This window comes from Lepidochelys kempii, chromosome 3 (assembly GCF_965140265.1).
Source record: "Lepidochelys kempii isolate rLepKem1 chromosome 3, rLepKem1.hap2, whole genome shotgun sequence".
NCBI lineage: Eukaryota > Metazoa > Chordata > Testudines > Cheloniidae > Lepidochelys > Lepidochelys kempii.
In genome coordinates, this window is record NC_133258.1 from 131,491,766 (window position 1) to 131,518,920 (window position 27,155).

Here is a 27,155-nt window from a genome sequence, read left to right on the forward strand (position 1 = left end):
TGCAGGTGCTCCAATTAACCTGCAGCCACCTTCCCTAGTCTACAGGGAACCACGCCTTAATTAGCCTTGAGTTTATATATCTAGCACTCTCCCACTGCTCCCTGTATCACAAGACCCATCACTTGATGGAGATGGTAAGATGGTTAATAATGGTGCAAAAAAAATAAAATAATCAGAAGTGTTCAATAAATGTTTGTTCTATATTTGGAAGAAGCAGAATGATGTGTTCCTATCCCCTGGGGAGGATGAAGTACTTTCCCCTGCATTAGTAACAAAGAAGGATGTTAAACATCCAGTAGGGATAAACATTTTTAAATTAGCAGGCCTGGATAACTTGCACTTAAGAGCGCTAAAACAGCAGACTGAGAAGACCTGTGGGCTGCTGATGTTAATTTTGGAATACATCTTAGAATACCAGGGAAATACCAGAAGACTGCTACCGTTGGGTTAGTGTTCAGAAAAGGTAAGCAGAATGACCCGGGTAGCTATAGGCCAATCAGACTGACCTTATTCCTGCGCAAAATAATGGCCAAGACAATACAGGATTCCACTGATAAAGAATTAAAGGATAGGAATTAATGAATAAGGAATACCAGTCATGATTGTTTTATGGAAAACGTCGTCTTAAATCTGATTTTATTCTTTGATGAGATTAAAAGTTTGGTTGATAAAGGTAACTGTGTAGATGTAATCTACTTAAACTTTTGTAAGGTCTTTGACTTAGTACTGCATGACTTTCTATCTCAAAAAATTAGTGCTGTGCAATATCAATAAAGCATATGTTAAACAGATTAAGAACTGTCTAAATGACAAATCTCAAATGGGATGTTTCTAATGGGGTTCTGCAGAGTTCAGTACTAGACCTGACACTATTTGACATTTTTATCAATGATCTGGAAGTGAAGATAAGTCACTGCTGATAAAATTTGTGGATGATGCAAAGACTGGCAAAGTGGTAACAATGAGAATGGGGCAGATGTACAGAGCAATCTGCTTGGTAAACTAGGCCTAGTCAAACAAAATACCTTTTAATACAGCCAAATGCCAAGTTATACATCTAGAAACAAAGAATTCAGACTGTATTCTAGAAAGCAGTGACTCTAAAAAAACTTTAGGGGTCAGAGTGGACAAGTAACTCAACGTGAGTGCCCCGTGCAATGCTATGGTAAAAAGGGCTAATGTGAACCATAGATGTATAAATAGAGGAGAAAGGAGGTAATTTTTACTGTTGTATCCAGGATTGGTAAGACAGATATTGGAATACTATGTCAAGTTCTGGTGTCTACATTTTGAAAAGGATGTTAGAAAACTGAAGAGGGTGCAGAAAATAGCCACAAAAATAATCTAAGGGGTGGAAAAAATCTTTTACAGTAAGAAACTTAAAACACTCACTGTTTAGCTGTTCAAAACGAATGATGAACAAGTGACTTGATCATTGTCTATAACTACCTAGATAAGTAACAAATATTTGATAATGGGCTCTTCAGTCTAGCACACAAAGGTATAACAAGATCCAAAGACTGGAAGTTGAAGCTAGACAAATTCAGATTGGAAATAAAGTGTAAATTTTTAACAGTGAGCATAGTTCATTTATCTAAGGTTGTGGTGGATTCGCCATCACTGGCAATTATTAAATCAAGATTGGATTTTTTTTTAAAGATCTGCTGTAATTCAAACAGGAATTATTTGAGGGAAATTCTATGGCCTGTGTTATACAGAAGGTCACTCTGGCTTATCACAGTTGCCTTTGAGCCCTGGAAGCTATGACAGACTGAGGTGTCTCGATTAGTGTGTAAGTGCCTTCCTGTGAAGAAAATATCAGATAGATTAAAGAGCCATTTACTGTCAGAAAGCAACACAACAAGACCTTATGGCTAGAAGCTGAAACCAGACAAATTCAAATGAGAAATTAGGCACAATTTTTTAACAGTGAAGGTGATTAAACCATTAGACCAAACTATCAAGGGATGGGGTGGATTTTCCATATCTTGCTGTCTGGATAACAAGGCTGGATGCATTTCTGGAAGACATGTTTTAGCCAAACAACTTAATGGGCTCAATACAGGGGTAACTAGGTGAAATTGAACAGGCTGTGTTATACAGGAGATCAGACTAGATGATTGAATGATCCCTTGTGGCCTTAAACTGTATGAATCTCTTAATTAAACTAGAGTTCAGGTTCAATACATTACAACATCCCTGTGAGGTTTTTACTCATAGGATATTGCTATTATCTCCAAAACAAGGGTTTCAAACCCAGGGATTTCAGAATTAGTTAAATGTAAAAGAAAAACTTTTTAAGGCATGGAAGTACACAGTTAGGGCACACAAACAGTCCTAGCTCTGCGCTGTAGTGACACTGTGCAATAACCACACAATTATGTTTAGTGCATAAGTTTTTAGTGCCAGATTAGATTAAAATGTGTTTTTAAAAATACAAGGTTAATTTCAATTTTTTGCCTTGTGGTGTCACTACAGGTCAGAGTTACAGCTGCTTGCCTGTCTTAACTGTGCACTTCCAGATGTTCACGTTTGGATTTCTTTTAATGGTAACTCTGAATTTCCTAATATTGTGAGATTTGTGATAAATTTGGGACAGTTGGCACCAGTGACCCCCCCTGCCCCAATTTGTTTTTGTTATGCATTTGACAGTATTCTTGTTAATGGTCAGTTGAACTTCCTGTCCCATGCACTAGCCTGACAACATCACTTTCTTGCATTGCTCTGAGGAACATTCACGTGCATGCTCTTCCCCAGGCTTTGCAAGAGGGTGTTTATCAGCAAAACTGAAATGAAGAGACAGCCAAGCAGATGTGTATACAGACCAGCAGGGAGTGTGGAGGAGTGGTGGCCCCAAGGACGTTCTCTGGTGTTATCCTCTCATCCACAAAAATGATCTCTGTTAAAGCAGGGGAGCAGAAAAACCCCTTATAACTCTGTCACAGGGTGCTATTTCAGTTACCTCCAGGTTGTGCTGCTTAACCTGTTTCTGTCACCTCAGTCATAAAACCTGAGCTGTTTGCCTTCCCCCATCTGTGCGTTTTATTCATTTGCTCTTTTATACAGAGAACCTAACACAGGCCTCTTGTAGCAGGCACTTTCTACCCAGCTCACCTCCTGAACTCCCTCTTGCTTCCTGTTCCTTCTATTTATATTCTCTTAATTATATCATTACCCCAGTAACTGCCACCCAGATGCTCATAATCCCCCCAGTAAAGAGTGGTTAACTGCCTCCAGCTGGGCCTGCAGCCACCGCCATGCTGCCGCATTGTCAGTGGTCAGGGTGCTGCTGCTGGTACTCTGGCACAAACTCTGCGTAAGGGCCTATAAGCTGGGAGCTGCTGGGAGTGCTGTGCTACTCCTGTCCCTTGGCTGGCACAGATTTTTTTCTTTGCCGCGCAGACATACCCTTAGACGTCTGGTAGCACGCTTGGTGTGCCATGCACTGTGGGTGCTGCAAGCACTAGGTCCTGCAGGCTGCAACCCTCACTGGGTTCCCATCAACCTCGGAGAGTCTAATGAATAACAAAGAGCTGCTTTACTAGGGCTGCCAGACATAACCCCAACAATTACTCTTGGCACAATTGCTTTAAATTACAAGCAAAATATGAACCAGCAGTCCCTAATCCAGCCCTTAGGGGTAGTCCAGTACAGAGATATGAAGATGGGGCTCCCCTACCCCGGTGCTAGGAATTCTCTCTCCAGGAAACTTTCAGCTAGAGGTAACAATGTGCTGGCCTGCAGATCCTCCGGCCAGAGTCCACTCCTTTTCTCTGTCTAGCTCAGACCTATCTGCACAGCCCCCTTGTTTGAAGGTCACTCCTGTCGCTGCTGCTGCTCTTGTCAGTAGGGTAGTCTCCAGGAATTAAAGATTAATTTTTAATTGAAGATTAATGTCATGTGATGAAACCTCCAGGAATACATTCAACCAAAATTGGCAACCCTGCTTGCCAGAAACGGACTTCCTCCCAGCCCAGCTCTTAGCTTTTCGGTCCCAACTCCCAATTTGCCTGCTTTTCTCTCTACAACTAGCTCCCATTAAAGGAGGCCTGTAGCTGTTTCTCTTGGATTACTATGTTTAAGACATATTTAAGACAAAATAATTTGGGGGTGTGTGAAATGCTGGTCCATTTAAGCCAGCATTGACATTTGGCATTGACTTCATTGGAGCCAGGATTTTGCATCCAAAGAATAGTTTTATCATCTTGCATTTTGGCAGGGGGTTAGACTAGATGACCTTGGCTCGCTTTTAACCCTATGGTTCTATAATGAAGAACATCTTTCATATAAACCATATCCCAAAACACTCTACAGAGTTGTTGTGAACATTTACAGAGTTAAATAATACACACAGCCAAATTTAATCTCATCTGCTCTGTCCATGATATTTCTAAGCTCCTGTCAGTGGGGTATCTAAGGTAAGTACTGATAGCCTAGTGGGAATAAAATTAAGAAGTGTAAGGAAAGGAAGAAAAGTGATGTTTGCAGCTGTTTTGAAATGAGAGGAAGGAGGTGATGAGACACAGAGCTACAGGAAACCTGTTCCAGATGGCAGCAGCTGCAGAGGAGAGTACTCTTACAATGATGTCGAGGTTGCATGAAGGTACTGTACAAAGGAGAGGTCCGTTCCAGACAAGCAGAGGAACAAGAAAGGGAGAGAGGCCCATGGAAGGGTTGAAAAACGAAGAGGGCAATTTTGAACTGGATTCTGTACTTAGTGGAGAGCCAGCGAAATTGTTAGAAAAGAGAGGGTGATGGCCTTGCACACTATAAAGTGGTCACCATTAAAGAGGCAACATTTGCCAAAATCACACACCAGTATCTGAGACACGACAGTTTCTTCTCCTCCAATCTAAAATAGGAAGTAACTGTGGCATCTGCTGGCAAATGTTGGCTTTTTAAAGGCATTCACTTTTTGTGGGAAGACAGCAACATTCTGCATACGGGTTAAAAAACTGGGACATGGAGGTATAAAGAATATACGTAAACAATAGTAAACCTGAGGGGTGATGAATGTATTGATGATGATTACAGAAGATGCTGAATCCAGGCACTGGTGTACATGCATAATGTGGTGATAGAGGTGGTGATAGGAAGATATATAAACATGGGAGATATGAAAGAAAAAAGAAAGCAGAATCGAGACTGAAGCCAAAAGAAGATTAAGACAAAATGACAAATTTACCTGGGTCAAGGTAAGCAATTAAAGGTATCAAAAGAAGTAAAGTTGAGTTTATCAGTGCAAAAGTGGTGGTAATGGCTCAAGGTGGAAGGGGAGTTAACTAAGTGGGAAAAGGTAAATAAAAATAGTAGAGAGATGACAACTAGCCTTTGAACTAAAAATAGAGGTGGATCTCAGGATAGATGTTGATGGCTGCAATAAGATGGAAGGGAAAAAGACCTCCTCAGAAAAATGATAGTGGTCTTAATACACGAACGAGGGCAGTTTCCTTGCTCTATGGCCTCATTGAAACCTGAAATATACATTGCAAGTTCCTCAGAGACTGATGGCATGTGATGGCTGTATATTAGAATGCACCTAAAACACTTAATGTTTCTGACATCCAAATCCACAGACTGAGGAATTCAAACAGTGCACATAAACAAAGCTAGTTGAAAGAATTAGTTCAAGAATATAAACCAGATATAGCTAATCTAACTTGAAATAAAATAGAAAAGACCATGAGAGACATCAAAAAGGAACATAATTCTTAGTAAAGAATTAGTTAATTAAAATCATAAGCCACCAAGATGCATACAGCACAGTGATTGTTTCCAGTATCATATCACATAATTGTATGCATGCTCCCTTGAATGTGAGAAGAAAAAATTCTACAACATACAAAATAAAATCTCAGAGAAGAACTCCTGTGTGTGCACAGTGACTGCACTATCATAGTGATGCACTGTAGATTTAAATTTAAAAACAAAACATTTTGCACGTAGTACACACATAGGCACTTCCCAAAGTAAGTGGTGGGGTGGAATACCCAGTGCTTCCAGAAGTTATGGGAGGATGCTTACTATTACAGCCCTTCATGTAGTACAGCTGATTGTCCCTGCACACTGGTCGCTCTTTGCAGGCTGGTGTAGAGGAGAGGGCTTGGGACCATGGTCTTACCCCTCTCTTCCCTCATTGGACCATTGTGCACCTCTAGGGGATTAAAGACAGAGTAGCCCCTGGGCTACCCTGAGTGCAGGGACTGCAAATTTGCCTGAGTTTTATTTGGGCCAAGGAAGTAGGAATGAGGACAATCTGAGCCTCAGTGACATGGATGTGTATTAATTTTAATGAACTGCAAGTATTCTTTTATAATGTAAGACTTGCACACATCGTCTTTTCAAAGGAGTTGAAAAAAATCTGTTAATCTGCTATTTTAGTTTATTTTACCATATAACTTCAATCCATAGGAGTCTGAAATTTCCAATCATTCAAAATCGGTACCAACTCTGAATTTTAATCTCCACACACAAAGGCAGATATTTCTCTCAGAGGTTTCTCTAACTTATAAATAGGCTTAGCAGAATTCGATTTATATTGTATAATTTCAAGAGACAATATAGATGTTTATTTTTAAGTGTTTTTTATTTTTATTGATTTAAATTTTCACACTTGTGGGAAATTACGGGAGGTGTCAGACAATAATTATTTAATGACAGTAGATGTTGAGAATCAAAAAGTTAAATCTTTGTAACCATTAAACCACAATTTGTCAGCGTCACATGTCAAAATATACTAATATGTTTGCAAGCAGCACACTTTGCCTATCTTGTAAATTATTATTATTGATGGCAATATATTTCCTTGGTTTGTGTGTGTAACAATGAAATTGACATTTACGGACATTCACCGATAGAAATCTCATCCTTACATGCCTTCTCAAAGCTATATCAAGCTCAGGACACTTGGACATAGTCCATAAAAAACTAAATGCTAAATTGGCCAAAATTGGTTAAAATGAATTAATTTCAAGGTGGAATCTGAAATATGAATCAGTCAGATATGAAGTGTGCAACTTCAGTCCAAAAGTACATTTTAGATCTTCTGACTAATTTTTACTTTAGTATGACTACTTCTCTAAATAAGAATACCCAAGTGCATAAAAATTTGCAGCTCCTTAGATTACAAGCTCCTCTGGGCAGGGACTTTTATTTCTCTTTAAAGCACCTGACAAACTTTGGGTGTTATATAAACATACTCTATTACATTGCATCTTTTACATTTCACGCAAGGATAAATCTCATTCTAAATTTCATTATACAAATTACTACAGAATTAAACACTTGATTTTTTGCAACTGTGTACGGAAGTTGCAAATTGCACACACTGGCTGGCACTAATGAGAATTTCCCATTAAAATAAAATCTCTTTAAAAACATTAGTTTTGCATTTTTATTTGGTGCGTGTGTATATGTGATTTGAATATATCTGTGGTTGCAGTGTGGGTGTGGTGTGTATGTATTTATGGGTATGTATATGTCGTGTGATATGTACGTATAATATATGTATGTGTTGTGTATGTTGCACCTTCTTTACTACACAACCCTGATTCATTCCCAGAGCACTGTCCATCCTCTGCACCAAATGAGGCAGGGGTCCTGTAGAAAAAATAGTATATGATCATGTAACTAAATACTGTATACACGGGCAATCTTAATTCCATTTTCTAGCTTTGGCATACTTAATTTTGCAACCTTAACGTTCTTTTAACATACGCTTTTTTGGATGTAATATATGTATGATGTGCTAAGCTTTGCTGTGTGTGTATATATGTGATGTGCAGCGTTGTCAACCTTTGCAATCTTATTGTGAGTTTTGTTATAGTTTGTTTTCCTTAAAGACAGAGAAGCTGGAATTTATGATTAAATCAAAAATCTCTGCTCTTACTTCTATCTATCATAGTTGTGGAGAAAAGCTTGAAAACATGACCTGAGGGCACTTTAAAGGCTCAAAAATCAGAAGACAAATAAAACTCCCATATATATAAATACCAATCTTATGATTTTTGAACACTTAGAGCTGGCAATACTGGATGTGTGTGTGTGTGTGTGTGTATATATATATATATGATATTGTGTGTATGGGTATGGGTGTGTATATCTGATGTGGTGTATATGTATAGGTGCATACATATGGTGTATACATATGATGTATGGGAGTATATATGTGGTGTAAGGTGTGTGTGTGTGTATATATATATAAAATATATATATATGTGAGGTGTGGATATGTCATGTGCGTATGTGTATATATAAGTGATGTGGTATGAGGTGCATGTGTTGGTGTGGTGAATATAGGGGATGTGATATGGTGTGTGTGCGCTGATGTGGGTATATATGTGATCTATGGTGTAGATCAGGGGTGGGCCAACTATGGCCCCGGGGGCTGTATCTGGCCCTTCAGATGTTTTAATCTGGTCCTCGAGCTCCTGTCAGGGAGCGGGATCCAGGGCTTGCTCTGCTCCGGTGCTCCAGCTGGGGAGTGGGGTTGGGGGCTTGCCTCACTCCAGGCATGCCATAGCTCTGTGCGGCTCCAAGAAGCAGCAGCATGTCCCCCGTCCGGCTCCTACACATAGGGGCAGCCAGGGGGCTCCGCACACTGCCCCTGCCCCAAGCACCACCCCCGCAGCTCCCATTGGCCAGGAACCATTGCCAATGGGAGCTGCAGGGGTAGTGCCTGCAGACGGGGCAGCGCACAGAGCCGATTGGCTGCGCCTCTGCGTAGAAGACGGAGGTGGGACATACCGCTGCTTCTGGGAGCTGCTTGAGGTAAGCACCAACCAGACCCAGCACCCCTGACTCCCTCCTACGCCTCAAGCCCTTGCTCCAATCCCCCTCCTGCCCTCCACACCTCTTGGTCCCAGCCTGGAACACCCTCCTACACTCCCACCCCTCATCCCCACCCCAGAGCCTGCACCCCCAGCCAGATCCCACGCACATCCCAACTCCGTACCCCAGTCCGGAGCCCCTTCCCACACCCTGAACTTCTCATTTCTGGCCCCACCCCAGAGTCTGCACCCCCAGCTGGAGCCCTCACCCCCTACTGCACCCCAACCCCCAGTTTTGTGAGCATTCATGGCTCCCCAATACAATTTCCATACGCAGATATGTCCCTCGGGTCAAAAAGTTTGCTCACCCCCGTGTAGATAGGTGCTGTATTAGGTGTATTGTATAGGGGTGATGTGGATGTGTTGGTGTATAGGTGTGATGTGGGGTGTAGATATGTTCGGGTGGGGGTATAGATGTGGGCTGTGTGTGTGTTGGTGTATAGATGTGACCTGAGGTGTAGATATGTTTGGGTTGGGGTATAGATGTGGGGTGTGTGTGATGTGGGGTGTAGATATGTGTGAGTGTGGATGTGGGGTGTAGATATGTGGGGTGTACAGCTGTGCTGTGGGGTGTAGATATGTGAGGGTGTAGATACGTTGGGGTGTATAGCTGTGCTGTGGGGTGTAGATATGTGTAGGTGAGGGTGTAGATGTGGGGTGTAGATATGTTGGGGTGTATAGCTGTGATGGGGGTGTGGTGGTAGCTGGGAGTGGGGCTTCTCTCTCCCTGTGCAGTCAGGGCAGAGCCCGGGCCGCGCTGTCCGTGTCCCGGCGGGGGCGTGGCGCGGGGAGCCGTTCCGGCCAGGCGGGGGCGCTGCCGGGCCGCGTCGGAGGCCTCGGGCCGGCTGGTGGCAGCGAGTCAAGCGGCGGGTGCGGGCGGCGCGGGCGGAGGATGTGGTGCGGCACCAGCGGGGAGAGGCGGCTGCAGCCGCGGCCCCGGCCCCAGCCCCAGCGCGGAGGGCTGAGCCCAGGTGAGCGGAGCTGGTGCGGGCGGAGCGGGGCCGCGGCGCGGGGAGGCGGAGGTGGCGGCGGCCCTGGCCTGTGCCCGGCCCCGCCTGGGGAACCGTTGGCTCAGGGCGGCTCCTGGGTGCCAGGCGCGGAGCCTGGGGGGAGGCGGCGGGAGGCGAGTCCAGCCCAGCCCAGCCCCGGTACCGGTCAGTGGGGAGCCGGCAGCGGGGGCTGTGTTAGTTGTTATGGGGGCTGCGCTGGCACCCAGGGCCCTACTGTGCTCGGCGCTGTACAAGCGGGGAACACGGAGCGGCGCCCAGCCCAGCGAGCAAACGGGAGAGGCTGTGACCAGATAAGCCTCAAACCTGTGGGTGTCCGGTCGGCGTGACCACCCCGCTAGTTTGCTACTGCCTGTGGAGGTCTGGTCTGGGTAGGGTGACCAGAGGTCCTGTTTTGGCTCGGTTGGCCTTTTTTTTTTTTTTTTTTAAGCTCTGTCCCGGAGTTCAAGTCTTTTTGGGGGGCCAAACTGGGCATTTGTTCCCTTTGTTCTTGCCCTGGCGGGGGAGGGCTCAGAGATGTTTGAGCAAGAGCGAATGGGACCAACATCCAGTTTTGCCAAAAAAGGCATGACGGCCGTAACATTGGCTCGGGCGAGTGGCCATGCCAGGCAGCTCGGGGCTGACTCGAACCACCTGGTGTTACCGTTTACCCGGCATCTTGTTTTCAATTTAGGAAAATATGATTACCTTATTCTGGGTCCTCCCGCCAGGGCTCCCCACTTCAGGCTTTGAGGCTGCCAGTGGGAGCTGCCTTGGACTGGCTTTGGTGGGCTCCTCCTGCTCCAATGTTCTTTTCATCTTGAGCAGAAGATAAAAACTGCCAGTTGTCTCACCATAAACACCCAAAACATCTCAAGTAAAAGAAAAGATTGGGTATTTATCTCAGGTGGGATGTTGGTGTGTTTCCCTTGCTCCTGGTAGGTGACTTAGATTTCAAGGCAAATTGTCCCCTGCTTAAATATAAACTACTGTATCCAAAGAACATTTAAAATAAACTATATTTCTTATTGTTTTCTTTGTACAGTCCTGAGAGTCCTAGTAATGGCACTTCTGCTTTTCCTGCTAACTTGTCTACTATTTTGTTGCTTTTCTAAAACAAATCTGTCTGTGAACTATTTATTCTCCTGCTGAGTGTCCTGAAAGAAACAATACCTGGTCTTTACCGTGTGTGGATCTCAAAATGTCATGAACATTAAAAAAAATTTAAGCCTTATAACATTCTTGTGGGCTATCACCCCCATTTTGTGGATGGGTCTTTAGTCCGTTTCACTGTGTTCTCTGTAACCAGTTGATCAGTTTTTTTTTTTTTAGTTTGTAGGAAGGCCATGGGGGCAGAGAGCAATATTTTTAAAAGTAGGAAAAGATGTGATTGTAAAACAGCAACAAATTGACAGGGAGACTTAGGAGCAGGGATAATATATGCAGTTTAGTTGTAGCTGTGTTGATCCCAGCAGATTAGAGAGACAATGTGGATGAGGTACACCTCTACCCTGATATAATGCTGTCCTCAGGAGCCAAAAATCTTATCGCGTTATAGGTGAAACTGCGTTATATTGAACTTGCTTTGGCCTTGAGCATTTCTGTTATTAAAGCAGCCCCCCCCCCCAGAGCGCTGCTTCACCACGTTGTATGCGAACCCGTGTTATATTGGGTCGTGTTATATCAGGGTAGAGGTGTAGTATCTTTTATTGGACCAACTTCTGTTGGTTAGAGAGACAGGCTTTTGAGCCACACAGAGCTCTTCACACCAAAAGCTTCTCTCTCTCACCAATAGAAGGGGTAGGGGTAATGTCAGAAATTACTTTTGAATAATTAATATGTCCATGTCCCTTTAAACATGAAGTAGCTTTTTTTTCTTTTCCTCTTGCAGCCCCAGTTCAGCTGTGGTACCTTTCCCTGATGTTATAGATCAGATAAAAACATTAGTGGTCAGCTCTGGGGATTGTTGATGACCCTGGCCTTGGTGATACTCTACCAACTTTCAGCTGTGTTTGTCCCCTGGAGCCAGTTTGGTCTCCTGCTTCTGTGATGCTTAGTACACCTATGGGAGTGTATGTTGTGGGGGGGACCCTTTGTCTACTGTGGGAATGCAGTGATCAAAATGAGGTGGAATTTTAATAGGACACCACTGTATTTATTTTATTGCTTTTGTTCACCCAGAAAGCCTGGCAGTTTTGAAATATTATTACAAAATGTACAACACAGAATTTATTGTGTGTATGGAAGAGTTTCCAGCACTGTTGGAAAAAATAGTCTGATTTTCAAACTGTGCAATTAGAGACCTACAGTTTCAGCACACTGATGCTAGTAGTTAATCCAGAAATAAGGCAAGCATAGTAAATGTAAAGACAATTAAAAAAAAAATGCTACCATCAATATGCTATACTGCTGGTTTCAGCCTTGTCTACACTAAAAAGTTGTACTGCTTTAACCATACCGATATGGTTAAAGCAGTACAATTCCCTCTAGCATGGCTGAAATTATATCGGCATAAATGCACTTTATACTGGTATAGCTTTTACTCCATGTGAAGAGGAAAAACTATATTTGTATAAATCACCATTATATTAGTATAACTACAACCACACTAGGCCTTTTACTATTGTAATAATTTAGGTTTAAAAAAATAGAATAAAAACCACACCACTAACTGAAATAGTTGTACTGATAAAACTTTGAAGTATAGATCAGGAGTTCCACTAACATTAAGAATGATGGGAACCCTAATGTAGTTTGACCACTGGCATGTTAAGCACCATCTCATAACACTGCTGTGTTGGTTGCCAGCAGAAGGCCACCCATCCATGCTAGAACTCCCACTATTATTAACACTGGTCTAGCTGAACTAGTATAAGAAATGGTGGGAAATTTTTGAAAAGCTTCCCTACTGTAGGCTGTACCTAAGTGAAGCATTGGTGAGTGGCCATTCCAGCCACTGTTCTGCTTTTCTAGAGATATACTTGGGGTTTTCTTAGACTAGTGAAACTTTAAAATAAAACACTAGACACACTTTTCGTTATCTTTGCCAATATTACAGTAGAGTCTTACTATTTCACACTTACCAGTCCACACCAGTTTCTGTGTGCAAGTCTCTCTACTTTTGGACGAAGATTTAAGAGTGCTGTAATGAGGTGCCTTGTTACAAAGATTTTATTACTTTTACAAAATGTACTGCAGAACATATACCATGAACTATTTGTCAGTAATTAAAACTAAATTACCCTTGTCAAATAAATGAACAAAAAATACATTGTGATGCATTATCTCTGCTTTTTTCCCCTATTGTGTTTGTTCAATTACTTATTTGCAACGATCCTTCCACTAATTAGTGCAAACTAGTGAGGTTCTACTGTATTAAATTTTTCCTGGTTGGTTAAAGGGATTCAACATTTACTTTTATAGTAGTGGCAGGGCCTTGTTTTCTTCACTAAAGTTTAGGCTGTGGTGGATTTCAGATGTTATAGATTTCAGAGTAGCAGCAGTGTTAGTCTGTATTTGCAAAAGATGTGGCACCTTAGAGACTAACCAATTTATTTGAGCATAAGCTTTCGTGAGCTACAGCTCACTTCATCGGATGCATACTGTGGAAAACTGTAATAGAGGCACTGATAATGGCTCCATAGTAAAGGTTGTCTTAGGCTTTTCCTGTTGACAGGACTTGTAGGCCTCCATGGAGCTGAAATGGTGGATTGTTTTAAAAGAAAGCATAGTAAAAAGTACTCTTGAAGGGGCCTTGGTCACTGGCAGGTGTGCCTGAGAGGAGAAAAGTGTTTTTTTTTTTTTTAAAGTAAACATTTCAGAAATTTTGTATGGAGTCTCAAATTTCATATATGTTTTGCACAAATAGCATGTGGAAACTTCAAAATTCACTCAGGCATTAGCGTCACCCACCTTTGAACTACAAACTCCATTTTCTTCCACAGAATATTTTAGCTATTCTCCGTAGGAAAATAACACAACACACACTTCACCAGTTCATGCATGTCCCTACATCTATGGATGTGAATGGTGCTGAGGTCAGTGAGGGTTTACGTTATAATGTTTGTTAGGAATGTGATGTGTTACTATACATAATGGAGGTTGTTTTAAACTTATTTATATAGCAGTGGGGTTGTGTTGGATTTAAGATATCTTGGAGAAAGATAGTTTAACTGGACATTTTCTTGCTCTTAAGGGTTTTATGGGGCTCTATGTGGGCACATATGATATGCCTACCTGCATCAAGTCAGCTCCAGTCTGTGCGCACCAAGGTCCAAATAATCTGAGTGCCTTCTTATAAATTCTACATGTAATGGGTAAAAATTGTTTTATTAAAAGATCTTTCCTTAGCGGTGTTACTTATAATGCCTGAGATTATTAACAATAATAAAAAAGAAAAAAATCTAGTGTTACATTTCACCATGTTTTTCACCACTTATGCTATCTATTTTATTGTTAATTTTGTTTATTTAGCAAGTTTTAAGAAGTTTACAAATCTTTGCCATGGAAATATCGGAAGCAAAATGATCATTACAACAGTTATATTTTGTTTAAAGATTCCTTATACAGTCATCAGACCTTTCTGTTTAACAGGCTGTTACCATATTACAGAGTGAGCATCATTACAATACCTCATTTCTAGTGATTTTTATTAAATTGAGGGAAGTCTCTATATACACATATTTACCAGACCAGGTATGTCTATCAAATGTTAATATTCAAATTCTAAGTATTTATCTGTCCATTTTACTGGGTAAATTATCGATGTGTTACTTTTTCCATAACCACAACCTCATGTGTTTTTTTGAACCATTCCCCAGTAGCTGGGCTATTTTTCTTTTTCCAGTGAGAGGCTGCCAATAGCCAAGCAGCTATTAGCAGATGAGAGATTAATTCTTCATCTCCTTTTGTATGACCATTTCTACTAGGAAGCCTCAGCAGGATTTTAGCAAAGGATGATTTGGTAATAAATATTCAATAATTTGTGGTATTTGGTTACGGACTGCATCCCAATACTCTAATGACTAGACATGTCCACCATATATGCATAAAATCTTTTTTTTTTTAAACCCCAGTTTCTCCAACATTTATCCCCATTCAGTCTCTCTCTCTCTTTTTTAAACTGACTGGCATGAGATACCACTGAAACAGTATCTGAAAGAAATTTTCTTTTATTGTGCTACAGACTGAGATTGTGGGTCCCCTTTTCTCTGTCAACCCTATTCCTCTGTCTGCAGTAATTTGTCTATCCACATCCTTTTCCCAGTGTTGAACGCTTTTTTGTTAGGAAAGCTGTCTGCAAAGATTGATATAAATGTTTTAGGTTCACGGTGTTTGGGCAGTGAAAATAAACTACTCACATGCACTTCCTGGCTTGCATGTATGAGCACAGTGCTGCATCATCTGGGCTGCAAAGGCTTGCAAAGAAACGACATACAGACATACCGTCTTTGTTGATTTTTTTTCTCTCTCTTTAAAATGTATAACATTTTTATTCGTTTTTGTTCTTTTTTTAAACAAAGACTAGATATTGATTCTAAGCTACTGTATGTGATGTTTTGAGGCAAAGACTATTTACACTAGTGCACAGTGAATACAGAAAAGATAAGACCGAAAACACAGCAAATAATATTTATTATTTTTGAACACACTAAACAGATGGTTAATTCTAGCTGTATTCAAGAGTTAGGCACTCACTGTTTGGTTGTTTTGTTCACCATAACTTGGGCTTCCAACATTTACGGAAACATCCAACCTTTCAGATAAGATTTGCTTCAGAATATACAACCCCACTGGTACCCCTCAGGGGCTATGATTCCTTAATTTCAGCATTCTGACATTTTTGAGCTTTCTCTTTATTCTCTCTCTGTCTCTCTATGAAGGATAGGCAATCTTCAGCCCTCTCTAGTTTAAAATCAAATACATATTAACTCCCTCGGTTGAAACTGGTTTTCTTACCTATTTTGGAATATCAGACCCAAAGGTAAAGAGAAAGCAACCTTTCTCTTGGAGTTGCCATAGTGATTTCTGAATTTACCCCTTAGCACGTTGTGTATTTTTTTCAGAGACTAGTCCTTTCTTACTGTGCCGCTTAGATTAGGATTGGAGACCATGGTGTGTTGTAATACTCTTCACTGTTCTGGAGGAAAGGCTACTGCAAAACCCTTTATAAACTAATTTATAATGGGCCTCATTTATAATGTGGCCCATTATAAATGAGTGGATTTACACTAGGGAAGAGTTTGGTCCACTGGGACTGAGCAAAGCATACTGTGGCATCCTTAATTTGCAATATATTTGGTGTTTAATTTAATGTAATTTTTATAAAATGTAACCCCGCCCACAACACCACCTCTCAGAGTTAGCTTTGGATGAAGTGAGCTGTAGCTCACGAAAGCTTATGCTCAAATAAATTTGTTAGTCTCTAAGGTGCCACAAGTCCTCCTTTTCTTTTTGCGGATACAGACTAACACGGCTGCTACTCTGAAACCTGTCTTTATGGATACAGTTTCATTTACCAAATAAAATTCTTATCTGGAAAAAAGCTTTAAGACAAATGTCTTTTGATTTAAACTATTAAAAACATATGGCGATTCTATGGGAGGAAGTGTCAGATATTTACAAGTTTCTCATTAGTTTTCTTTGAGAACTATATTAGCATAGCTACTGACATTAAGGTACTTCCAATATATTGGTGATGGAAATTAAAATAATGTAATGCCCAATTTAAAGTCTGCAGACACATAGCAATTCTATAATGTGCAGATCTGAAATATAATTTCTTTGTTTGGTGTAATTCCTTAGAGGAATATAGTACTTGGTTTGCACCTAGCTCTCTACAGAAGATCTGCATGCTGCAGATCAGAGTACTGCATTATACCTCTCAGCTATTCCTTCATTTTAGACCCACATTTACCTCCATCCCACACACCTTCTATTATCTAACTTTTAAAATAGTATATTACTAGTTGGGAGCCTGTCTCACAATGAATATAATTCGTGCTACTCTCCAGCCTCCCCTCTTATCCCCCCTCCCTTTTCCTTCCTCTGTTGCTGCCTTACAGACTGGTCATTGTTGGGTTGTATGATCATGGCATCAGAGTAAATAATCTAGTCATTCCTTTGCTCCTCTTGCTTTCTCTCAGTTTGTTTGCATACTGCAGCCCTGGTGGGTAAAAATCTTAAAACTTTTGTATCTCTTTAAACAAACAAACAAACAATGCAAACAGCTGTTTGTGACTTGTCCGGGATGGGGAGGGGGAAATGTGCATGACTAATAGCTTATATATAGCACTTTCCATCTACCAAGAGCTTTACCTACATTGTTGATTACAATAGTAATTTTTTACTCAGTAGGACAAATTGGAACTGGAATAGTAATTTGCTAAACCATATATACATAGGTTTAGGTGATAGAACCTTATTATTAGGAGTTGTATGAGAAATGCAGCATCATGAAAATGAGGTGTATAACAAATGTTATTTCATTTTAAGTTGTTTTGTCTTGTCTTTTCTTTATAGTGATAAGTGGATTGTTCATGTTGAGGATTTAGATAGGGAGAATGAGTAGGCTATGGTTGAAGGGATTTTTCTTGGAGTGAAAGTTCAGCAGGGTTGGAAGTCATTAATATCAGGAGGTGTCATAATGCTGAGTGCAGTCTTCTCTCTTTTTGAGGATGAGAGTGTTAAAGCTGAGAGAGGTTGGATGAAAGAGTTTGTATGTATGGGTGTGAGAGGCTCTTGAATTCTTTTCTCTGCTACTTCCAGGGTAGGGGGGCTGGCAGGGTAGGGTTGCTGAGACCAGGGAAGTGGGTGATTGTTGCTGTCTGTCTCTATTTAGACAAGGTGACAGTATGGTTACAGTGGGGAGGAAAGGTGCAATGGTGGTTGTAACAAGGGGGATTTTTGTTTTGGAGAGGGCTGGCATTGTAGAATGTTGAAGAGGCCCGTAAGTGTGAGAGATGGTTGATGTGAAGTAGTAGTGAGTGGGTGGTAAATTAGGAAGGTTCTGTGGTTTAATAATGACTTTTGCAGCCAGCCCTGGGGTTCACTGTTCAGGTACCCACCTGTGACGCTTGCATCCCTTCGATGGGTACTGTCAACTGGCCAAGATGGTGGAATAGTGCTGCCATGTGTTGGAAATACGGATTTCTGGGACTAGGGAGGAAGGGATATGATGGTTCCTCAGTCCTTTGGTAATTGGCAGAGGTAGACAAGGTAGTAATAGTTTTGAAAGGAGATAGTGTAAACCAGGAACAGGATGTTTAATCTGTGTTCCTTTGGTTTTGCTTATTTCTCTGGAGATTGTGTTGTGAGGAAGCTAAGATCCCAACCCTCGGTTAATGGTAATTAACCTTCAGTCGTTGGGGGGAAAAACCATCAATGATCTATGATCAAATAAAAACAAAGGTTTCTAACTTTGCATGTATTACCACAGCCTGGTTGGATGATGTTGCTGGGATGGTTTTGCCTTGTGCTCACTTTGATTGATGATATCCTCTTGATGATGGATAAAGATCAAGTGTGCTTCCTGTAATGAGTGGGTGGAAAAGAGTTTTAATTTACAGGTAGTTGGTCAGCAGGGTTCCTGTTTAAATGGTGATTTTAATGTTGTTGGGGTTTTGTTTTGTATTAATTATATGTTAGAGTGCATAGAGTCTTTTGTAGATGACTTTTTCCTGTTCAGTCAAAATAAATTTTTGAGTAGGGGATACATTTTCTTCATCACGTATCTAGTGTTTATTGAACGGCTTCTTTCAGGCCTTTTAACTTGGGGCTCTTGTTTTGCCCAGTTCTATAGAAATTACAGTTACACCATGCATTTTTTTTTAAAATCTTCCTCTTGCAACACATCAGAAGGTTTCCAAACTGTGGTTATTGATTCCATAGTAATCTGTTGACACTCTCTGGGTGGCTCACTGAATGAAACATTTTGAGAACCAAACAGAGGGGAGGTGGATCCATGATCTCTCTCTAATACATGGGTTTGCAGAACATGGTGACTACAGAACTATTAAAACTATAAAGAACAAACAAATTTCAGACAGGACAACAGTAGCTATTTTCAGTGGTAAAACCACCAAAATTTCAAAGATTATGCACAGCTCTAAAACTTAGTCGGGATAGTGATACTTTATAGCGCTTTTGATCCACAGAACTGAAGGTATTTTACAAAAGCGAGTAGACTTATGTTTATTCGGCTTACCCAGGTGCATGTGCCCCCTTTTATTTATTTATGTATTTATGTATTTATTTATTTTAAAGCAAACTTGACAGGCAGTTTGTCCAGGGTGCAAACTAATAGCTGTCACAAATTTAAAAACAAAATGTCAAACAGCGTAAATATGAGAAAATAGCATGTAAATTGTGTGCTAGTGTGTTTTAATGTTAAACTCATCAAATTGACTTCTTTCCATCAAATATTTTTCATTTTTTATAAACTAAGGGATATGTTAAGTCATCTCATTTTAGCATAATTATGGGAATGAATGATTTTAATCTTAGCTCACTGCATTTTACATAAAGGTATGTAATTTAATTATATATAAAATGGTCTCATGTCTTAAAACCACAGTAAGAAGTGAGGGAAGTTTAAAACTTTTAAAAAGAGGATTAAAAAAAGAAAAGAGGCAAAGGGAATTAAGTAGGGAATAAAATAAACCAGAACAACTAAAGCTACCAAAAATGTGTGGCTGTGTGCTTTAAACATACTCTAAAGCAACAGGAAAAAACAGTGCACAATTTAAAAATTGGCGCCACTTCGTGCAGCTCCCATTGGCTGGGAACGGTAAACCGTGGCCACTGGAAATGGCAAACCGTGACCACTGGGAGCTGAGGGGCTCCGTGCCTGCGAATGCTCCAGGTAAACAAAACGTCCAGGCCCGCTAGTGGCTTACCCTGACTGGCCAGGAGTCAAAATTTGCCAACCCCTGAAATATAGGGTCGGCTTATGAAAGGATCATACAGTTTTTGCTATTTTTACCTATCCATCTTGGGGGGGTCGACTTATAAACTAAGGGCTAATGAACGAGTATATATGGTAATTGGTGTTTGTTGAAAAATTATCTACTTTGGTTTGTAGTGTATCACTCATTTTACTAACCTTCTAACACTGTCCCTTTCTTGTTAAAGGAATATGGCATCAATGCACTGGTCTTTCACTGTCTTTTGCATCTGATTTGATACATTATTATAGTTTGACATGGAAAAGATCTAATTAGATCATAGTCTAGCTGAATGTAATTTTTCATACAGGTTGTATTGGATCTTTTGTAGTGTGTATTCTAAAGAAGTACAGATAACTAATGGAAAACTACAGTTCCTGGAACTTGGATTTCTAAGTCAGGTATATTGTAGGATTTTTTTGTCCTCATAAAAATGAATTCTTAATATGTAGCAGATATTTCCACTGATGTGAGCAGGAGAATATCATGTGTAACTTATAATATCTTTAAAAGTTCTAGTATGCCACAGTGTGGCCTTTTGATTTATTTTCTTATGACATAAAATAGCATCTGTGTATGCTGAAATTCAGTATTTCTGTCAGTATATCCTCATACCCAAAGCGGGCATTCTAACCTTAAAAATTTTCTCAGTTTTACAGGAGTTCATCTCAGTCCTTTTTCTCTCACATGCATCTTTGCTTTTGACTCTGATTTTCAGGTATCTGAGCCCAAGGAAGAAAATGGCCAAATTTCATGTCTACTAAACATAACTATTACAGAGTTTTTCTTCTGCAAAAACTGAAGCATCAAAGCAGATCATAACTTTCATGTTCTTAGCACATCAGGAAGTTGGTAGAGCTTTAAACATCCTTCTGTAAGACTGCTCATGTGAGCAGTTCCCACTGAGTGAAAAATTCTTTAAATTGTGGAGCCTTTGCAAACCATTTCAAAACTCCTTTGGGTTTTTCTTTTTCCAGTTGTGTTCACAGTCTGAGCAACAGTCAAAAGGCTTTCAGTTTAAGGATAATGGCCATGCTGTTCTACTGGAACAGTCAGTAGATCCCCTTTATTTTATCAATGGAAGAACCCACAAGAAATCTTTGAGTCAGATATTTTACTAAATCTCATTTGCCCTATCAGATATGAGAATAAGAACAGAATTTCAGGCATCTTTAGGTCATGTTCACAGAACAAAAGCTTATAACATGATTTGGTCTTTTGAGTGGACAGGATTGAATCATGATATAGCCATATTAAAGAATCATGTATAAGTATGGGAGCCCCAAAGTAGAGGCTAGCCTGTCACTTCTGGAGTCATGATGTCACATTTGGTTTAGATTACCATTGAAAATTTGCCTTAAACTAAGTCCTCGATGAACTGTTTTTTCATAACATGAAATCCCACGCAATTTGGTTTAGTTACTGGTTCTAAGTCAAGCATGCTGTGTGACCTTGGGCAAGTCACTTAATCTCTGTCTTGTCTGTTAATGCACCTACAAAATGGATGTAATAATACTGTCACGCATCACAGAATTGAGGAGGTTTAATGTCTTTTAAAATACTTTACACTCCTTGGAAGAAAAGGATAATAGAAGTAAAAAGTAGTATTGTTTATAACAATGACTTTCAAAAGTTCTATGCCTAAAGCCAACACGAACAACTCTGGTAGAACACTAATACCTTTCTAGGCTTCTATATTAGGCATAGTGCCAGCATTCATCCATTTGTTAGCCAGCTGTTGCATCCAAAGACCCTGGATTTCCCCCAGTGCTTTGCAAATTATCATTTCTAATTTTAAAGTTAATGTGTCCAATTCAGACTGGTGTAAGCATCAAATCGGTAGAGTTGCACCCACTTGCATCTGTTCTGAATTTGTCCCAGACCATTTAGAGCTTACCTTAAGGGAGAGTAGAGAAGTGACATCCCCTGGCTCAGCACTGCAAAAATCGTTGCAGATCTTTTGCAGCCAGGAGCGGGAGGGTATCTGTGGTCAGCATGCTCCTATATCTGGATGACCCTTCCCATGTCCTTGATGGGTGTTTGTGAAATTCGCTGTGAACTTCCTGCTCCAAAATGTCAGAACATCTCATATTTTTCAGCTAGCACAGCAGATTTGTTTTATATGATCTGCAGCAACAAGAACGGGGTCACAGGCAAGTAGGAGGTAGCAGTTAATATTGGGAGTGCCTCTACGAAAAGAATGGGATAGACTCTTGCTTGCTACTTCACAAAAGGCCCTGCAGATCCTAGGGACAGCTGTCAACAAATTAACTCAAAAGCCAAGACAAATAAAAAACCCCCCAACATATAAAATACAATATCTGTATTTACAAACCTTTGAACTTGAAATAATTTAAACAGCAGAACAATGTGAATGTTATCATCCACCAAACTCTTTTGATATACACATTGGCAAGACTCCTTTCAGATGTACTTTTTTACCCCATGTGGGCTAGTCGTTTCTATATCCATTAAAATTCATCCAAAATGTACCAAGATATGATGCATCTCATTTACTTATGTTTTGCATGACAATCACATTTACATATGAATCAGACTGGCCTTTTATATGTTTTCTCTACATTACTTTCTAAATCTAAAGATTTCACTAAAAACTTTGTTTCATTACATATGTTTGTGCCAAGGACTTTGTGTGATACAATAAACTATATCCTAGAAAGATAAAGAGAAAGTACAGTATTAATCTCTTCAAGGATATGTTTAAATATTAAGATAATGAGATACAGAGGAGGTTCTGAGTGAAAGATGGCAAATTCTATACTCTTTTCATTAAAGTAGCTGTGGGAATACTTAGATGACACACACATGGGTTGATACAGTCATCAGTTAACAAACCTCTGGCAAAATTCTTTACTTTTGTTTAAGTTCCAAAGGTATAGTGTCTGTTAATAAAGGGCAACCTGTATTTTTGGCTAATATATGTAAAGGCAGAGAGATGGTCAAAGTAAATTGTGGAAGATAATTGCCCTAAGGTCTTTGATTTCTAAGACTTGAATGGTAATGATTTAGTGGGTTTCAAAATAGAAGGTCTTATAAACTGTCACTAGTGTAATGCTATCAAAAAGAATGAATGGAGCCAGTGTACTTTTAGAGATGAATGTGGATAGTGAAAGGGACCAATGAAGAGATTCAGCCCCATTTATTTTGGGGGAAGTGAGTAATTGGTTCCCGAGAACTAGTCAGGACCTAGGACAGAGGTGGGCAAACTATGGCCCGCAGGCTGCATCCGGCCCGTTGGACCGTCCTGCCCGGCCTCTGGCCCAGGAGGCTAGCCCCCTCCCCCACCCCTGCTGTTCCCCCTCCCCCGCAGCATCAGATCACTGCACTGCCAACACAATGTTCTGAGTGGCGGGGCTGCAAGCTCCTGGGGCGGCCTGACCCGGTGCTCTGTGCTGTGCGGTGGCGTGGCTGGCTCCAGTCGGGCAGCGTGGCTGCCTGTCCTGGTGCTCTGTCCAGGCACCGTGGTAAGGGGGCAGGGAGCAGGGGGGGTTGGATAGAGGGCAAGGGAGTTCAGGGTGGTGGTCAGGGGGCGGGGGTGTGGATAAGGGGCGGGGTGGTCAGAGGGCGGGGAGCAGGGGGGTTGAATGGGGGTAGGGATCCTGGGGGGGCAGTCAGGAAGGAGGGGGGATTGGATGGGGCGGCAGGGGGCAGTCAGGGGCAGGGTTTCCAGGGGCAGTCAGGGGACAGGGAGGGGGGGGGGTGGATGGGGCAGGGTTCTGGGGGGGCTGTCAGGGAACGGGGGGTTGGATGGGACAGGAGTCCCAGGGAAGGTGGGGGCTGTCAGGGCGCAAGAAGCGGGAAGGGCAAATAGAGGGCGGGGGCCGGGCCACGCCTGGCTGTTTGGGGAGGCACAGCCTCTCCTAACCGGCCCTCCATACAATTTCTGAAACTCGATGTGGCCCTCAGGCCAAAAAGTTTGCCCGCACCGACCTAGGAGGACCAGCTGGGTCACAGAGGTATGGAGGTAAATGATCAAGAAATTGGAGAACCACAATGGAAGTTGATGGAAGGGGGCTGGGTGTGACTACAGCATCCTAAGATGACTGAAAGACGTTGGCGCCGACACACCAGGATGAGCTTGAGGGACCCAGAACTAGAGTGCGGGAGAAGCAAAGAAAGGTTCTCCATGTGTCAGTGAGGGTCTTACTGTAGCCGCACAATGCTCCATATGCGAGACTGGATATTTTTAGAGTAGCAGTATTCATCAGTGCTGTGTATGTGCCTGGGCAGCCTCATGCTCCTAACCAAGGGCATAAAGGGCAGGATGGCCACAACCCTCCTTCACTTTCCTCTTCCTTCCCACAGGCCAGCGTGTATCTGATCTACTAATCTCTCCAGAGACCCTCAACTGGTTTTCTATCAACCTCCTTGGGAGAACATCTTATCTTCATACTTTTTCTTGCAAAGAATATTGTCACATGACTGGGGCGTGGACAGTGATGTCTAGTGTTCGGAGTGGGAGTCAGGCATAATGGCCAAAGCGATAGTCATGCCTAGTGGTTAGAACAGGGAGTCGGAGTGGTTAGAATAGGAGTTGATAGAAATCAGAGGCTAGGGCTGGAGCCAGAGTCAGAAGTTAGGGGCCAGAGCCAAGGGTCACAGATGGAGCCAGGAGTCATAGTGAAGGGTCAGAACTGGAGTCAGAGGCCACATGGGCTTCTCAAGCAGATGTGACTAGAGCTGAGCATGCCTTATAGGTCCTGGTGGAGAAACACTTGCACACAGGCATTGACTGTATCCATTCTTGATGGGGATCAGTCCATCACTGGACAGGCAGGGTCTCATCCCTGAGGTGCTGGAGTCTGCTGTGAGGAGTGGCAGTCAGTGCAAAGCACCTCACATCGCTGTACAGGGAAGTGTGCAGGGGCCTGCAGCAGTGCCACACGCTGGACAATCTAATGAGTGCAGTTGGCCTGCAGTAGCCTGCCTGATTGGTTTGAAGAGTCAGCAGACTGCCTTTTAAACCAAGCAGCAGTAGCAGTTCAAAGCATTTGCCCATGGCTGTAATAGCTCCTGCACCTGCTTGTTTCCAGCTTCACTACTGCCTTGTTCCAGCCCTGTCCCTGCCTTGCCTCACTCCAGGTGACCCAGGTCTGACCATCTGCTCTGATTCCTGACCTCTGACTCCAGCTCTGACCCTCGGCTCCGGCACCTGGCCTCTGCCGCCAGGCTCAAATTCTTGGCTACTGACTCCTGTTCTAACCAGTAGGCCTATCTCCTGCTCTGTATATTAGGCCTGACTCCTCCAACCACTGGGCACATCCGTCCTTGTCCCAGTCATGTGTCACCTTCCTCTTCCTCTCACATCTCTGTGAGTTTTTTCTCTTTGGTACCTTATTTCTCCTCTTTATTTTCCCTCTCCTTTTTTCCATCTGTCTAATAGGTGTCTGGCTCAGCAGCCAACACTACTGTAAGCCTGTGATCAGGGAATTAACTAAAAGCAATGCCCTAAACAGCCCTATGCTGGTACAAGTTTGCCAGGTCTTGGTGTGGCTGATCAGACCATGTGCTGTGTCTGTGTTTTTCAGCAGTGAGGCTGCTAGTGAAAGTCAACCTCAGAGACAGAAGCTGTATTTTCTCTCTCTGCTGTTCTTTCTCTCCTCTTTTGTATGTGTTTGTCTTGTTTTGTCATTTTAGGAAACAGGATTGGACTTTAACAACTACAGCAGCTCCAGCCCATCTCAACTAACTTCTCTTTTCCACAAAAGGACAGCTATTAGCTTCTTTAATATCATCTAAAAGACTGTCAAACAGGGGTGGGGGGCTTTCCTTCTGAAATACCTCTCCAGCTAAAGGGAACAAAGGATGTTGAAATGAAAGCCTTGCTTAATACTTTACATTTCAAATGCTTTAACTGTTTTTCCTTCTGTTCTGTATCTTTAATAAAAGGTTAAAAGGATTTTTAATGGCGTGTTTGCCATGATACTAAGCAGGCTGAGGTCTTGTTTCATCAAAACTTGTTTAAAACTGTTCAGTGTTGGACAGTGACTGGGTCATGTTGACACCTTTGACCCTTTGGGCCCATTTAGTCCATCTAAATTAATACAGTAGTCCCCAGCAAACAAAAGACCTGTCTTGGCATGGATAGCCCTGGTGCCGGTGAACCTGGTTCCCATACAGATTGCCCTGACACCACAGGCAAATTCCTTTTCCAAGCATTTTCAACCAAGTTGGCTGAGATCCCCCTTTCATAAGATCAAGCCCCCGGCAGCTTGTCTTCACAGATGGAAGGATGCCATGGTGTGTCTTTGTGCCCCAAATATACCGGAACAGACCTTTGATATCATGAGAAAATAGGGTTTCCCCTCCCCACGGCTTACCTCTTTCTATTAATTGCCTTCTGAAGTCTCACCAGCTCTTCATTAACATTTGACTTAGTATGCTGATTGACTTCTATTGCATGACTCACAGTACACAATGAATGGTACATCAAGGAGGTAAGTGTCTCTGACCTCCTGTCTGGAGAAGTTTGTCTCAAGACACTCTAGCTTTGAGTGACCTGCTTTTAACTGCAGACCCGTAGAATATAATTTTATAGTATTTATACATAATTCCTCAATATTTTCTGTATATACATCTCATAATGATTATGATGACTGGCATGTGACAGGCTTTCAGTAGAGACTTTACATGATCCTGGTGGTGAACCCGTGGGCCCTCTGTCAGTTGACATCTTGAAGTCCTTGGGTCACACTGTGACAGTATGGATGTATGTGGTGCTGCTAGGCCATATGTCAGTGTGCAAGTATGTGATACTGCTTGTCAGATTTGACCTGTGTCTGCTCCAACTCTGGATCAGGTTGGTTTATTCCCTCAACAAAACAGCAGATGAATGTGGTGGTTCCGTCTCATGTTGTTGTTGCGCTGAGTTGGTGGCAGGACCTCAGAAGTGTGTGTGGAGGGCTCCCATTCTCTTCCCTATCCCTTACAAAAACCTTAATCATGGACACATCAGGTACAGATTGGAGAGCCCATTGGACCATCTACAAATTCAAGGGCCTTGTCCCCAGGGGACAGGGGCTCCACATCAATGTCTTCACGGCCTTCCTATCTGTTATTCAAAGCTCCACAGTGCAGATCCTGATGGACAACTCCTACGCAATACTCTACATGAACAGGCAAGAATGCTCATGCTCATCTCCCCTCTGCCTGGAAGCCATCAAACTCTGAACATGGTGCCACCAACACAGGATAATCCTGATGGCTCTTCACCTCCTGGGTTTCAAGAACCTGGTGGACTTTCAGTGTGGGCAGAGAGTTACCACTCATGAGTGGGCTCTGCTGAAGTGTATCTGGAGCTAGTGATGACCTCATTGGTAGACCTGTTCATCACTGATGTTGACAAATGCTAGAACTTTGTTCCAGAGGGGGCATGA

General features: G+C 42.0%; 1 protein-coding gene across 15 annotated transcripts in view; it reads left to right on the plus strand.

Moving 5' to 3' along the window:
* Positions 1-27,155, plus strand: part of DISC1 (DISC1 scaffold protein) — a 382,434-nt gene that overhangs the window by 14,477 nt on the left and 340,802 nt on the right. For 14 of the 15 annotated variants that reach the window (XR_012158151.1, XR_012158148.1, XR_012158149.1 and 11 more), the window contains exon 1: positions 9,704-9,799. The exons of the other annotated variant lie outside the window; for it this stretch is intronic. Coding sequence is in view for 9 of the 14 variants with exons in the window: in XM_073338071.1 (XP_073194172.1) it covers positions 9,721-9,799 (79 nt within the window). In the remaining 5 variants the exon portion in view is untranslated. Of the gene's footprint in view, positions 1-9,703; positions 9,800-27,155 lie in introns of those variants that run through there. 15 annotated transcript variants of the gene reach the window in all.